We start from the raw sequence: 16,476 nt of genomic DNA, 5'->3' as shown, positions 1-16,476 counted from the left end.
GAATAGGTGGAAACGATCTTTTTATTCTTATTCTGTATAGCCATCATATGACATATCATATTGTGATTTATTTTCATTTCTTCCATATTTATCATTTTCACCATGAAATCGAACTTCCAGTCACTTCAACCTTACATCGGAAGTAAATGTGGTGGTAAATAAGTAAAAACATATTTTTAAACCACAATTAACACAATTGATACAAATAAAACCTATGTTTATCATTCAGTACCGTTCTGGTCTTCTTTGGTCTTTATTTATAATGCCCCCAAACAGTCAAGAGATCAGTTGTCGAAAGAGAAGAATTTCTTGTTTCGTTTTTCGTAGGTAAAGCTTAAGCATTTGATCGATAATGTCAAATTCAATTAGTTTTCAATCCAATGCAGAAAAACGATTAATTGGTAATTTTAATATTAAAAAATATATATTTATGGTCACCCGTGATAATATAAATACATGTACACTTTGTACTTTCGGTTTCATTGTTGAATATGATTAAGATAATAAGAAGTAAAGAAATTAACTGTTTCACCGACATTTATTTAATTAAGCAGTTTATTTAAAATATACCACTACGTACATGGTCACAAATTTTAGACTTGGAAGTGTTTAGGTGTCATTTAAAGTTTTCTTTTTTAACAAATAAAAAATAAGATTTTTTTTTTCATAATTTTATTTAATATTCAATATTCATGATAACAATAAGTCATTGGTAATACACACTTTATAAGTACATAATATTCAAGCACTGATAACATTGTAAATAAATGAAAAAGCAGTAGATAAAATTTGAGTACTCATGATTTGTGTAAAAGAATCATACAATAAATACATAAATAAAACAAACAAAGCACAACAGTTCAAGCACTAATCAAGAGTATACTCTAGATGCAAAAGATGAGAAGCAGCGTCAACAAACTGGACTGGCGTGAGTTCCTTGTTCTGTACAACAAGTCTTTAGTGTTGTCAGTCTGGTGTCGATATCTCGGTATTTGCGTTTCCTTGGGACATGTTTACCTCCGGCTTGGCACTGGAGCAAGGTGCAGGCATGGACAGCTTCTTCGTGCTTTAGTAGTTTCACCATGTTGAAGATGTTAGGATGCGGAGCTTTCACCAGTTTCTTTAGTTTCCCGTGCCAGCCCTCAAATTGGTTGGTAGTCCTTGGTCCCTCTGTTGCATGGTGGTTCCACAGGTGACAGTTTCCCTCTATCTAGTAACTGGTAACGTAGTCTGTAAAGGGAAGTGTTGGTATGTTGATGTTGGTGTCGTCAATGTCTTCTAGTGTATGGAACCAAACGTCTTCAACTGTGTCGGGTGGCAAGAACGGCAGTACAGCAGCATGTCTTACTATGGTACTGTGTCTGGGTAAATTTCTGTCGAGTACGGAAAAGTAGTATGCGTCCATTGGTGTTGTCGTCGGCGAGTAGGAATTGCTGTCCCGTAGCAGTCTGTCCATTCTCCTTGTAGTTGTAGGTCTGCTAGTGAAGTAGGTAGTGTGGGTAGTGTCTTGTGTCGCTGGTTGTAGAACTGGTCTTTAGGTAGTACAATACAGTTAGGTCATTTCTGAAAATTTGGTCTCATTTTTTTTCAAGCTGTTTTGCGGAAGTCCGCACAGAAATTTCTAGTGTTTTATCATAAAAAGTGCATATTTTTGAAATCCTGGGTGTGTGGATGTTCAAGTCATTTATAAGTAATTTAGTGATTATTGTTATAAAATCTAGTATCCATGGTAACATACTGAAAAGAATATTACTGAGTTTTAGTACAAATCAGGGGTGCCTTTCAACAGCCAATTACTATGTTTTATAAAATATCAGGCACTTAGACACTACCACAGGATGAAACCATGCGTGGAGTAGATGGAAAAAGGGTAAAAATGATAAGACCCTTTTCGATTCATTCTCTCACAATTTTAGTTCCAAAAGTTTGTGCAGAATAAGGTATTTTGAAAATCAGCCATCTGATGTGAGGAGAGAACCTATTACGGCAGGGGACTGAAGCTTTCCGGATACCATTCTTCATTTAAATTACACCTGTTTACCATTACATATATTACATCTCTCTATGTATAAATGCTTAACTACATTTAAACAATATATCCACCAAATTTCAACTTTTTTAAGTTTTACAAAATTTGACCGGGGTAACTTGAGTGCGAAACAGCATGCCTTAATGTAACTGTATAGTGCACCCTTACATGACTGGAAGGTGGGTATCTGTTGAACTAGTTGTTGAGTGTCGTCATTCCATTCTCTGTTGCGAATGTATCCCATAAAAGTTTTTCATTCCACTTCAACTGCAATATTTGCCAAAGACATTTATCCCCATTTCCACATTTTGTAAACATATGCTCTCTTATAAAAATCCTCTTTTATAGCAAATGTTTTACTTAAATTTGTATTCCTCTTAATTTAATAAGTTGTTGTTTTATTTATTTGAAAGAAAATTATACATGCTTTTTTAACTTTAATATAATTTTCCATATTTTCCAGCAAAAAAAGTACATTCAAAGTCAAGACAAATAACAAATATCAAACCGAGCAATTGATTATGGGCTACATTTTGTTAGACCATATAGGTTCATATTAAGCTGGGGCATGACAATCATGTGCCCTCGCTTAATTAATAAAGCATGGACCAAAATGCTCTAAAAACCAATCCGCCAACTGAATGTTGTTACTTTTTTTAATTGGTATAAACTTTAACTTTCAGCAAAGTGACAGTTCTTAAAATACAGTTCATCTGACCTTCAGAAATGGACTCTTCAAATTGAGGTACTACATCTGATGACTTGAGTAGAAAATCTCAACTTTATCCAAGTCCACCTACTAATGTGGACATTAATGACATGACAACTGGTGTTTCAGGTGATAAATATGAATTAAATGCTTTTTTGAAAGATGCTACACCTATTCCGACGGAAGATGACACCCAAAATGCTCATTCAATAACACAAAATCATACTGAAGTCACTGATGATATAAAAACAGATCAATCTAAGAACAAAGACATGTCAAACAAAGATCGAAGGCGAATGAACCGAGTTCAAAGTGGCACTACTGGCAACAAGTATCAAAATGCACAACGATTTCCAGGTGGGCATAATAAGGCTAATGAAAGTCGAGATAAACCAACTGCAGTTGTCAATCCATTGTCTGACAACAAAGGAGGTGAGAAAAAGACTGTTGGAAACTCAAAGGAAACAAAGGGAGGTTACAGACAATACAGAGACAATTTTGTTCATAAAGAAACTGATGATTATGTGTATTTCTGGAGACAGGACTCTCCATTTAGCCAATGGCACCCCTCAGAGTTCACAATTGATGGGTTAAAATTTAACTGCGCAGAACAGTACATGATGTATAATAAAGCTCGTGAGTATTCTTTAAAGGTTTTAGCCCAAGAAACCCCTTGATAGTTGTGAATTTAGCATTGAAATCTATATGGGAAGTGGATTTAGTGGTTTCTAGCCTGTCATTGAAGCCATGGCAAAATGAACAAGTTTTTCAACTGTAAAAAATTGCAAGTGTATTTAATGGCATCATGCTGTCTTTGTTGATATCATTGTTTATAGACACTTCATTTCCTGACAGACAATAGCTTTTATATTTATGGAACTGTACCACTGACCACAAGGAGCTATGTCAAAAAAGAAGGCTAGGATTGATTTTGCTTTGAAACACCTAGGGGACAGAAACAAGCACCTTCATCCTATCTGGACAATAACTTGAGTATATGTGAATGGATCTCTTTGAAATTGTACCAGAAGGTGTCATACCACAAATTAAGACTAAGGGTGTCTTCTCACTTAGCCAACATTTTGTATTTCAGGTACCTACAGGTAATTAAATTCATGTAGGCTAGGTGAGACTTTGCAATTGTTTTTACTGCAATTATTTAATTGATTGGGGCCTCTTCCATGGGGACTATAATAATTATTCAAGGTAAATGTGTCAATTTGTTGAGGTTTTTTTTATAATATGCAGGGGTTTGATAGAAAAAAGTAATAAATATATATATATATATTTATATTTTTTTATTTCAGAAATAATAATTCATCAAATCACAATTTCAAGCAATAACACATAACAACATATTTTTATATTCAAGCAATGGTATTTTTTTATAATCAGCACTATATTCATATAAAAAAAATGTCTGCATGTAATTACATTTAATTTATTACATTTAAAAAATATGTTCATAAAGGAGCACTACAAGTACAATGTGAAATTGTTTATTCAGTCTAAGTGAACCAAGTGAGAAGCACTATCTGCAAATTCCATTAATGTTATTTCTCCACGTTGAATTCTTTCTTAGAGAATTTGAAGTCGGTGTTCCATTTGTCTGTATTTTCTTTTAGAGGCACGCTGCTTACCACCTGATCTGATCTGAATAATCTTCGCCTCATTTGATGCCTGTATTGAAACAATTTGATGGCTAGGAAAATATTGGGGTGTGCATAATGACAAAGTTTATTGACTTTACTGTGCCAGCCCTCAACATTGTTGGTAGTTCTTGGACCATTATTGTCGTAGTGGTTCCATGATGCGAGCGGCTGTCCTTCGACCCACTTTTCGGTAATATAGTCTGTGAACTGTGTCACAGCATCATTGTTGTCGGTATTGTCTTCCAAAGCTTGGAACCACACATCCTCAACTTGTGGAATAGGAACTAAGGGTAACACAGCTGCACGTCGGACTAGTTGCTTTATATTGTCATTTTCTTTTTATTGTGCAGCTAACCCACAGTTCTGAGTTTTCCGCCAAACACATTGCGCATAGTGAAAGAAACATCCTTTCAAACTCACATTGGGAAATACTGTTGTAATGGCATTTCTAGAGGCGGTCTCAAAGTCCATACGTACGCATTCTGGTGCAAAATTCAAATTCCTGGCTACAAAGGCATTTTTAAGGTAGTTGAAGAACGCTGAATATGTTTCCTGTGTTTTATTTGGTAGCAAGGCATACACTAAAGGGAATATTGTGTTTTCAACGAATCCATGTAATGTATATAGCTGATAGAACATCCCAGGACATGAATAAAATGTGCCATCACCAAACACTGTTTGTGAGTTGCATAACAGTTCCAAGTCGTTGTCTGTAGCAAACACTAACATTCGCTGATGTTGGTTGTTGGTGTTGTCTATTAGAAGAAAGCGATCACCGGCTGGTGTGTTTTTGAAGTTTTCATCGAGGTCTATATCAGCCTGAGTTTTTGGTAGCTTTGGTAGCACCTTAGAACGGCTTTTGTAGAGTGCAGCTTTACAACTTTCAAACGTCGGAATTTTCTCTATCATCTCGTTGACATCATCGTCAAGCTCATTATTACGAAGACTACCAAGCTCCTCATCAAAAATGGAAGGTATTGGTGACACCTCTTCCCTGCAACGTTTTTTTACTTTATTAATAAAGGCTGCTGCTGCTAAACCAATGTTATCTGAGTCATGGTTGTGGTTGTTGTTTATGGTAACAGGAACATTATCTAGTGTTGTCAGAGTAGCAGGACATTGACGTGAGACGCATCTACGTGTCCTTGAGCGTTAGCCATGAGAACTGAAATGATAAATCTGCTAGTTGGCCCCACATTTATATACTCTTCCATAGCATCCCAAGCTATAGTGAGTATGCATCTGTCAAGTAGAGTGGTGCAAGCTGAACATATCTTATCTTTAATTATTTTAATTTATATTAATTAATATCAATTAATAATAATTATTCTCAATTAAGAATAGCAGTCATTTCATTTTATTAAATTTTATTTACAGAATTTAAAAATTAAACTTATATTTTTTTATTTTTATATTTGAAATATATATATTTATATATTTTTTTTAAAGATAATTAAAAAATGTTTTGTGTTATTTTATAAATACTTTTAAAAATATATCATTAATATTTTTTCGGTTATAAAAACAATATTTCTAAATGTTATTTTAACACCCCAATTACCTATGTTGGCCAGATGAGACTATCAATTTTCAAAATGTTGGCTAAGTGAGAATGAACCCGACTAAGATTGATTTTCAGGTTTGTGACTCAAACTGTTAAGTAATTAGGACCAAAAAGGGACCAGGAAGAAGTATTTTCATGATGTCTGGACAATAAATTGAGTAAATGTGAATGGATCTCTTTGAAATTGTACCACAAGGTGTCATACCACAAAAGGAAGGCTTGGATTGATTTTTTTTTAAAGTTGTGACATGAATTGTTTAGGAAAAAGAGAAAAAAAACAAACAAACAACAAAAAGACCAGAAACACACATTTTTCTATGTCAAGGGATAAACAAGTGGGTGTCATTTGAAGCTTTCCGTTGATTTTTAAAATTTTTTTATCATGTGTTCAACTCTGTAACAATAGTTTGGGGTAAATTATATTATAAAATGTGTCAGTGAGATTACTACAGTAATCTAATTTTAGATCTTACTCAATATAGTCACATTTTTTTCCTTTGTGGCAAATAATATGATGTTATATTTGTTCAAAGGCAAGAGTATTATTTCTTAATAAGGGAGTACTAATAATATTAAGTACTTCATTTATGTATATGAAACAAGATTATTATTGCTGCATGCTTTTAAATGAACACAATTCTACTTAAGGTAGATCATACCTAATATTTCTAGTAGATAAATTTCCTAGTTTTTCTGAAAGATGACCTTGAATGAGCAAACTTAGGATTAGAATGTAAAAAACATAGGTCACCAAACTTGATTTCAAGATAATTGAGCATTAATAAAGCAATTTTTATATGGATTCTGTTGGGAATTTCACTATTTTGCAAACTATCAAATAAGTGGTAGATAAAATTTCGTCTTAATTTACATAAAGAACATTAAACTGACATTTTTGTATATTTCAAAATGAAAATTTTGGGTCACTGAACTAATTTTATTGTAATACATGTATTAAAAAATTAAAATTCCCATTATCAGAGGCGGATCCAGGATTTGAGTTTAAGGGGGTGTAAATTGAATTTAAATGACATGCAAAGCAAGGCAAAAAATATTATGGGGTGAGACTTGTGGTGATTTTTTTTTCTTACCAATTTAAGGGGGAAGCATATGCCCAGTATGCCAGTCCTGGGATTAGCGCCTGATTATATTTCTATAGAACATTTTTCCACTGATTATCTCCCCTTAAAAGAAGTATTATACAAGTAATGTTTGTAATTTTACCACACAATTTTTTAAGTAAAAAAATCTATTAAAAATAATTTAAACATAATATTTTTACACCATTTTAAACATTATTAGTTCATTGAAAATGTATATATGTCTATATGATTTTGTAAAATGACAGAAAAAAATGCTCAGGTAAATGCTTTAAATGCTTCAAGCAATTAGCTCACAGACAGGGCTAGTTACAACAACAAAAATTAATAATTTGAGGTGTATTTTTTATGAGTTCATGATATCAATGTTTGTCTTATGTGACCTAACAAAATTTAAAGTGGGAGTTCTTTGACATGTTTAATTTTCAATTGTATTAAAATATTGATATTAGGTTAAATTAGGGAAATGCATAATTTCAAACTTTTAGAGTTCTCTGAACACCTTCATTCTGTGTCAGAAACTTTAATCACACTCCATAATCTAAGCTGTACTAAGCTTGTCATTACTTAACCCAAACTGTTCAGAGTTCGACAGCTGTGGTCATATCAAGCTGCATGTTGCAAAGCAATTGATTGAAAATGTTCTACACCACTTCAAGATCTTGCAAACTATGCTATGAAAGGAATACACCGCAAATCTTATGAAGAATAAATTTTTGTAAGTTTTTAAATACGTCTGAAATATGTTTTTTTTGGCTGCTTTGATATCCTACTATTATTAAGTAAAAAATGCTATCTGTCATAGGTGCAAAACTCATTGCACAAATTTTTAACATTTTGGTAGAAATTTTATGAATCAATTTTCATTCCCCTTGTCTATATTATTTTTGTAAGCAATTAAGGAATTAGACCTGGGATTAATATGTCAAATGTCTCTCTTTTAATTATTATTGTTCAGTTGCTTAATTAGAGTGACAAATGTTTTTCATCTTTCATTTAATTAATATCTCATAATTAGCTTTTGGCATATTACAAAAAAAAAGTGTTAATATTGCTCAAATACATAAATAGACTGAAGAAAGTAAACGAATGGAATGATAGGGTAAAATATAGAATAGAGTTAGAAACAGTAACAGTGAAGTTAACATCAGTACAGAAGGAATACAGTAGAACCTACAGAGTTGTCTAGTTCCAGTCACTCCGAATCATCCATAATCAGCTATCCGCAAACGGTTCTGATTCATGTGACTTTCAAGGAACAGATTCCAGTACTCGCCGGATCAGAACTTAACCTTCTGGACTTTATCAAAATTCATTCAGATTTGGATTTAGTGAATTTGGACATTCTTAAATTTGAAAGTTAATATTACAGAACAAGAAACTGTGACAATCTTATTAGTGCATTTTATATTTTGGTTACTTTTGGCTATTGGTATTATTAAATTGTTGAAACTTTACTTTGCCACATATCAGTAAAAGAGTCTTAACCAACACACATATCCCAAGTCACTGGAGCCAAGCATACAGAGTTAATTCCCCTAATTTCATGCTCAACTGGCTCTTGGTGACATATCCAGTTTAGTAAAAATGTCACATGTTCATTTTGAAGACTATACTTACCTTGAAGTATGACTTGGTAAACCTATATTTAAAACTCAAATATTTAAAAAAGTGCTTACTGTATTTCACTGAAATTTTACAAATTTATTCACTATGCATACTGGAAGGTACATGTACTTGTACAGTTATTTAAATTTTTAACACAAAAAGTGACTGTTTGTGAACTCTTATCACTCACTGCACAATTCATAGGTGAACCTATGCTTAATAATCTGCATTCCCTTTTCTGTTTTGTAATTTTTTATAGGTTTTGCCAATTGTGAAGCATTAATGATTGCAATATTAAATGAACCTAATCCCGATGTTCAAAAGGATTATGGAAGAAAAGTTCCTAACTTGGACTTTGATGGATGGTATTCAGTAAGTTCCGAGATTGTCAGAAAAGGAAATCATGCCAAGGTAATAATGAATTTCTTGTACCATATATTGGAATAATTTTGTTTTTGAGGACGTAATTTTGTTCACAATTCTCATACAAATGGTGTGTTTGGTGCACTTACAGCCACTTAAAGTAAGGAATCAGCTTCCCCTGTAAATATATATAAGAAACAATAATTCATTTGATGGTGTACCTACTTGTAATTATTTAGGTTCCTATGACATTTTTAGTAAAACAATACCATGAATTTTAGTCACTTCAAGTAGAATCTAACAACACTCCAGTCTCCATTCTAGTTTCTCTTCACATTACCTTTCTGAGTAGCCAACTTTATTAAGTGGAAAAGTTCCAAGGAGTATGAAAATGTCATCTAATCATAAGTAGAATGAAGTGTTGTTAGATCCTACTTGCACACATTATGACTGAAGAGAACTACTAGCAGGTGTAATTTTAAATAGATTTATAATTTTTGTAAATTTTTTGTATCAGTTTTCACAGAATGAACACTTGAAAGAAAAGCTGTTTTCAACTTACCCGAAAAAATTGGTTGAGGCCAGTCCTCATGATCAAATATGGGGAATAGGATTACATGCAGATGACCCAAGGGCCTTGAACGAATCTGAGTGGAGAGGGACTAACTTGCTTGGTAGAATTCTGACAGAAGTGAGAGATGAATTTTTAGAAGAGACAGGATTTTTGGCAAAAAAGGAATAGGACAGTTAATAGTGTAGATTGTCAAACTTGTCTACTGATTTTGAAATCTATTATTACAGTGAATGGTCTGAAATTATTCACCTCTTTGTGGATTATACAGATAGGACACATAGTCTACCTAAATAAATGGTGATAAGTAACTAATCTATTATTAGATAACTCAACATTCCCTCTAAACTTACCTAGTGTGTATATCTCATTCAAATTTGACAATTCTTTATTCAACTCGTTTCTTACAAAATACTTTTATGAATACTTAACAGATATAAAATAGCATTTAGCATTTTCAGTCTATAAGGGGCCAAATATTGGGGGTCCACACCCTAAAAACCAACAGTTTATCTCACATGGCCCTTCGGGCCATGTGGAATATTGCCATCATTTGGCCTGCATCAGTGTCGTTATTGTTAACAATTTTTCAATACTCTTCTCCTCTGACACTACTGGACCAATTAAAACCAAACTTGGTGTGAATGTTCACTAGTGTATTGACTGTATTCTACAAAGAATTATTGTAGGGATTTTTGAACCGTCAAAAAACATGGCCACTGTTACTACAAATAAAATATAGGGGTCAGAAGTTTTTAGCATATATCTCCAAAACTGTTAGATTCAGCAAAATTCAGACAGAAGGTAAAGTGTTCAACATGATGAGAACTATCAGTAATGAAAGTTTGGTGTAAATCTGTTAAGCCATGTTAACGTTGGAGTTGTATTTTTCTATGTATTTTTGCTCTTTTAATGTTATTACTTTCAAACATTTTCTCCTCTACCACTACAGAACCAATTGAAACCAAACTTAATGTTCCTTATGGTATTTTGCATAGAACTGATGTGAGGATTTTTGATCCATTGAAAAACATGGCCACTGTTACTTGTAATTGGACATAGGGGTCAGAGAGAAGTTATTCGTAAATATATTTCTAAAACCATTAGGTTTAGCAAAACTCTTACAGGGTTAAAGTGTTGAGCATGATGAGATATATCTGAAGATTGATTTTGGTATAAATCTGTTAAGGTCTCACTAACCACTTCCGGGTCAAATATGGTATGTAAGTCTCGCCATGTGACCCCGTGATTTCACGAGAATGGGTCCTAGTCCACCATTCAAAAGCATGGAGATTTGTAGTTTAGTGTTAAGGGCAAAAATCTTTCTGTGTAAAACATCCAGATAAAAAATGACAAATAGCTATTTCTGCTTGATAAATGTAGTAAGAAAAAACATAAACTAGAAGATTTTGCATTGATATACAGAGTTTCGAGTACCATTGAAGTAACAATAAAATACAGATCAGTCCAGTTTTCAATACGTTATAGGTTACAGACCACCAATTCAACCAATGAGCATTTGGAACGTACGCAAAAATAGTCCTACGCAGAAATTACCCCTGTTCCTCATAGTGCTGTGAAAAAAGTTCTCATCTTATTTTAAAAATTTAAACAGTTTCTGAAAGGAAAAACATTTCTGTACATTTTATAGGTGCATTTTGCTTCTTGTGATGTGAAGCCTAATCTCCATAATGATTTTTAAATATACCCCTATCTTGTGAAAACACTGGGATTTCCCATGCTATTTATAGACCCTTCACTTCCGGTGACCAGTACTGCACTGCAAGTCTGCTAACCCCACATGCCATTCTGAGGATTGTGAGCTGACATATGTAGAATCATGCTGATATATAGTCCTCTGCAGGTTAAAGTTAAGGTAAAGTCCAGAGAAGCCATTGAATATTGTGAAATTAGCATAGAAGCCTATGGGAAGTGGAATTAGTGGTTTTTAGCCTTATACATCGGAAATTCTGGTAAAGATAATGTAACTAGAACGAGACTTACAAACCCTATGGCCCCGTGCAGGTCCGGGTGTTAAAAGAATAGGCCTGGAGCAGCGCTAAGCTTGTCGTAAAAGGCGACTAAATAGTGCTCAGAACCCTAGCCGGGGGCTAGGGCGCTCTGCCCACAGAGCAACTGGGATGTGTGCCCCAAGTGGTGGAATGGGGTACCCCTGGCGTGTTACATGCTGGGGTTGTCAGGCTATAATACGGAAAACCTGACCGCAAACCATAGTGGTGCACCGTGTTGGGAAAGATGCCACGTTCCTCGCACGTTAAAGAACCCTGCTGTGGTATTCGATAGGAGTAGGAACCTTTGCGCTCCGCCACAGGAGGCTAAATTACCCATACCCCCTTTTTCCAGTGACAATCAAAATTTGTCGACCATATTATCCTTGTGTCCCATCCTTTATTTTCGTTTCATGTTCATTTTATCATACATTTCATGTTCATCGTCTGAATATAGCTGAAATATTGCTGCTCGGACGTTAAACCTCAACAAACAAACAAACAAACCCTATGGCCAACCCCCTATGTAGTACCAAAAACACACTGAACCTAGATCTATGCATTCTAAGTGAATTATTGTGTGTATTCTAATCAAAAGTAGTCAATATAAAGCTGAGAATGCGTACTTTAAAATCATACTTGTAATTTACTACAAAAAATATGAATATTGTTCACATGTGTGAGTTAATTGCCTCCATGCTGTTAGTTAGCAGGAAAGCAAACAATTAGGATTTTCAGTATTATTTTTGCAAGTAAATTTTGTAAAGAATTTCTAGGATCGTATTATTAGCATAATGATTTTGAAAGCCTTATTTTCCAAGCTTCACAATGATATGCAACTTTAAGATGTCATTTGTCCTGGGAATTCACAGTAAAACTTTGAAAATTACTTTTTAACATGTGAAGTAATAGAAATGTTAGAAGTGGTAAGTGAGACCATAAATTAAATTATGGCATATTTCAGAGAAATGCATAATTTGATGAAATTTGCCCTTCCTGGTCATTATTTCCATTTTCGCATAATATCAAAATTGTGATATTGGTAATCTGGTTATATTTTTAGGTGTGCATTGTGCAAGATATTGTAAACACAATATTGCAACAAGATTTTTGGTCAGTAAAACTGAGTAATAACTTTACGTCATCCCTGAAATACCTAACGTCACTGCTTAGGATATTCAAAGTACTCAAAAGGTCATACAGCTCAGACTAAGAATCACACAGTGATGAAATAGGCATGATATTTATTGTTGAAATCTGTCCATTCTTCATAATGATCAATGATATTAACTGTTACAAATTCGTGAATTATCATAGATATCAAATTGGTATGACAAGTTAGATGAAATTATCTTTTTAAGTAATTTAGGGAAAATATCACTGATATAAAAATAACCATTTCTTTGTAGTCCCATCTCTGATTTTGGTAGTTTTGGTCGTATTAGACTCACAATACCACAAGCTTTCATAAAACGTAATAAAAGAAAAACATAAAAACTCATAAAATGTTCTAAAGGTCTCACTTACCACTTCTGGGTCAAATAGGGTATGTAAGTCTCGTCATGTGACCCCGTGACTTCACGAGAATAGAGATTTGTCGTTTAGAGTTCAGTGTTGTGGGCAAAAATCTTTCTGTGTAAAAAATCCAGATAAAAAATGACAAATAACTATTTCTACATGATAAATGTAGTAAGAAAAAAAAAACATAAACTAGAAGATTTTGCATTGTTGTACTGAGTTTCGAGTACCCGGAAGTAAACAATAAAATACAGATCAGTCTTCAGTTTTCAATACGTTCTACATCGGGAATTCCGGTAAAAAAATATATCTAGACTGACGACACTTACATACCCTATTTTGGAGTTATTGCCCTTTTTCAACGTTTTTTTTTCGCTTTTTTGATGTAATTACTTTAAAAAATTTTCTCCTCAGAAATTACCAGACAGAATTCAATGAAAATTGGTATTGTTCCTTAGGTATGAGCTTTAGAAATTTAAATCCAAGAATAAAACATAGCTGCTTTTACAAAAAACAGAATATTGCTTATCAAGCAAGGTAAGCGATTCGGGCTCTTTTAGAGCCTCTAGTATATTCGTTTTGGTTCGATTTTACATTCTTTTTTACTGGATTCCTTATGAAAATTCCTGCCTGCATATTTCGGTCATATTTCACATGTCTCTTACGGATTTTGAGTTTTGAGGTGCCAAAGGGCTACGCTAATAACAATCGACTTTATAGCTCACCTGGCGTCTGTCGTCGTCATCATCCTTCATCGCCTGAGGTCGTTAACAATTTCTCAAAACTCTTCTCCTATGACACTACTTGACCAATTAGAACCAAACTTTGTATGAATATTCCTTAGGATGCTCTACATTGAACTGATGTGGGGATTTTTGATCCATTGCTGCTGTTACTAAAGTAGAACATAGGGGTCAGTTTTTCACATATATCTCCAAAACCGTAAGTTATAGGCAAATTATTACATAGGTATTTAGCACGATGAGATCTATCTGGTTAAATTTTCATGTTATTTTGTTTAGCCATATTGGGGTTATTTCCATATTTCGACGTCTTTTCGCTATTTTTAATGTTATTTCTTCGAAAACCTTCAACATGATGAGATCTTTCTGGTCAAATTTTCGTGTCCATTTTATATATCCATATAAGCCATGTTGAAATTATTCCCCGTTATTGATGTTTGTCAATCAGATTCCAGATGTCCCTTTCAGTTTTTGAGTTATAAAGGGGCCAAAGGGGCCACATCCCAAAAATCAACTTTTGGTCCGATGTTGAAATTTTTTTTATTGAATTTCAAATTTTGTGCCAGTTTGTGTTAGACCAGTTATTGTGCCCATAATAAACTGCAAGTTCCTATGCTAAAGTGTATCAAAACTTTATTTTTTTATGATACACTTGTACATGTTCCTAAAATCCAGACTTCCCTACCGACCATAGACCTTTATCCCATACCCTATTATAATTATCATACCCTATATCACACCCCTAGACCTGTATCACATACTGTATACCACACCCGTAGACATATCTCATAATGTATATCACACCCTAGACCTATATTGCATACCGTATATCACACCCCTAGACATATATTGCATTCTACCCTAGATCTTTATTGCCTTCTGTATATCACACCCCTAGACTTATATCGCTCACCCCTAGACCTATATCGCATACCGTATATAACACCCTAAACCCATTTCAAGTACCCTATATATCACACCCACAGACATATATTGCATACCTTATATCACACGCCTAGACCTATATCACATACTATATATCATACCCATGAACCTATATCCCATTCTCTAAATACCACCCATATACCTATATGGCATACCCGATATCACACCCCTAGACATATATTGCATATCATATATCATACCTTGCACAGAACATATTTGAAGTACATTTTGTATAGATAAAATATAAGAAAGAATGAACATGACATGCAAAAATCTGTTTGATATGCAGTATCAACCCTCAACCTATATCACCCCGCGGGCCAGTGGCCCTTCAGTTCATATAGGTGTCTCCTGTTGATACTGCATGTACTATTCAGTGTGGAATTTAGAGAGATAGTAATACAATGTACATGTGTATTATATCCATGTAAGTCATAACTAATGATCAATATGGTTCTTTTTTAGTACAATGTCAAGATATACCAGATACATTTATTTAGAACGCAGATCATAAAGTAAGAAACAGGATTTTCATGACGCAAGAAAGACTCAGTTATGTTTGAAATTCTGTGTCCATGAAAGTGCATTGAAAATGTGTTGGATGTCAAGGCTACCAAAAGTAGACCTTTTCTAAGAGCAGATTTTCATGGACATTTTTACATGTACATAGTATTAGGTAAGTGTTGAAGGTATACATTATTTATTCATATACTTTGTATGTACACAGATATTTAAAATTTTCAAAACTGGTGATAGGTATACTGTTTTTATTGCTAGTGTAGAACAGTGTAGCCATATTTCTTAGCAAAATTTGCAGTTTACATTTGTATGTCTGTGAACAAGAAATTTACACTGAAAACTAACAAAATACATGTGCATGTACTCTAACTATGGTTATTGGCATATGTAGTACAGTAAGATTAAAGAATTATTGGCATATGTAGTACAGTAAGATTAAAGATTAAAAAGCGTAAAAAGCATGAAGACACCGTGCGTATCGCCAGATCCTACCAATCCAAGATCGAAGATGCACTGAGCAAAGCGCTGGAGGATGATGATATCAATGAATCTGAATTTGCAGGGGTTGTGAAATGTCTTGGCTTCTACTACGACGAAAAGCAGCAGCTGCGAAAACCTTCCACTACTACCACCACTTTTAGTGAAGACCTTACTACGCATGCACCATAGGGAGGTTCTTCCAACGCCCGCCTCGCTCGGCTACGCCTCGATCCCTGCACTTATTCCAGAATCCTCCAGATCAAAGTCTCAAATGACCAAAAAAAAAATTTCCCAATCCAGTAATTTGGATTGGGAAATTTCGAACCCCTAGCCCTCGGTTATTTTTTTTACTTCCTCACCAGATCATAGGAGAGGTATTCCTGTTTGGACTTTTTGCTCACTTTGAATCCCGTGCTCCGGACGTCTGCTCCTTGCAAGGGATCTTTTTCTTTGTTGAGCGTAGGGCAAGCCCATACTTTGGTGCTCTCTCCTTGTCTATCCTTCTAAGATATACCGAACTTTCCATCCACCTCTATCACCTCCGTGATCTTGTAGATTACCCCGATGGCTAAGTCCTCCCATTTCAGAGCTTCCTGACTCTGCTCTTCAACCTTTTCCTGGAAGAAATCTTCACCGATGAAGTCTTCTTCGATCGATACGAAAGCC

The 16,476-nt window shown here is 34.2% G+C and overlaps 1 protein-coding gene and 1 pseudogene across 3 annotated transcripts; one reads left to right on the top strand and one right to left on the bottom strand.

Moving 5' to 3' along the window:
• Positions 1-267: 267 nt before the first annotated feature.
• LOC148605972 (protein irg-1-like) lies at positions 268-9,907 on the top strand. 3 transcript variants are annotated; one of them, XM_088549375.1, is made up of 4 exons: positions 268-327; positions 2,713-3,374; positions 8,922-9,073; positions 9,543-9,907. In XM_088549375.1, the coding sequence occupies exons 2-4, from the start codon at positions 2,849-2,851 to the stop codon at positions 9,765-9,767; spliced, it is 903 nt and encodes a 300-aa protein (XP_088405501.1). In that variant the 5' UTR covers positions 268-327; positions 2,713-2,848; the 3' UTR covers positions 9,768-9,907. The 3 variants fall into 3 exon arrangements, with proteins under 3 accessions (XP_088405501.1, XP_088405502.1, XP_088405503.1); XM_088549376.1 differs by having other exon boundaries at positions 270-323; XM_088549377.1 differs by having other exon boundaries at positions 297-401.
• On the bottom strand, positions 4,079-4,861 carry LOC148605973 (uncharacterized; annotated as a pseudogene).
• Positions 9,908-16,476: the final 6,569 nt, after the last annotated feature.

The sequence above is a fragment of the Perna viridis genome, chromosome 10 (genome assembly GCF_037379345.1).
Source record: "Perna viridis isolate PV_CMFRI_1.1 ecotype Kerala chromosome 10, ASM3737934v1, whole genome shotgun sequence".
Taxonomy (NCBI): domain Eukaryota; kingdom Metazoa; phylum Mollusca; class Bivalvia; order Mytilida; family Mytilidae; genus Perna; species Perna viridis.
This window is presented reverse-complemented; position numbering and strand designations above follow the sequence as displayed.

What these genes read in the sequence shown, in the direction of transcription:
- LOC148605972 (XM_088549375.1), top strand. Translation starts at nt 2,849, where the DNA reads ATGACAACTGGTGTTTCAGGTGATAAATATGAATTAAATGCTTTTTTG. An exon ending in CATGATGTATAATAAAGCTC is followed by an intron (nt 3,375 to 8,921) that starts GTGAGTATTCTT and finishes AATTTTTTATAG; the next exon opens with GTTTTGCCAATTGTGAAGCA. An exon ending in GAAAAGGAAATCATGCCAAG is followed by an intron (nt 9,074 to 9,542) that starts GTAATAATGAAT and finishes TTTTTGTATCAG; the next exon opens with TTTTCACAGAATGAACACTT.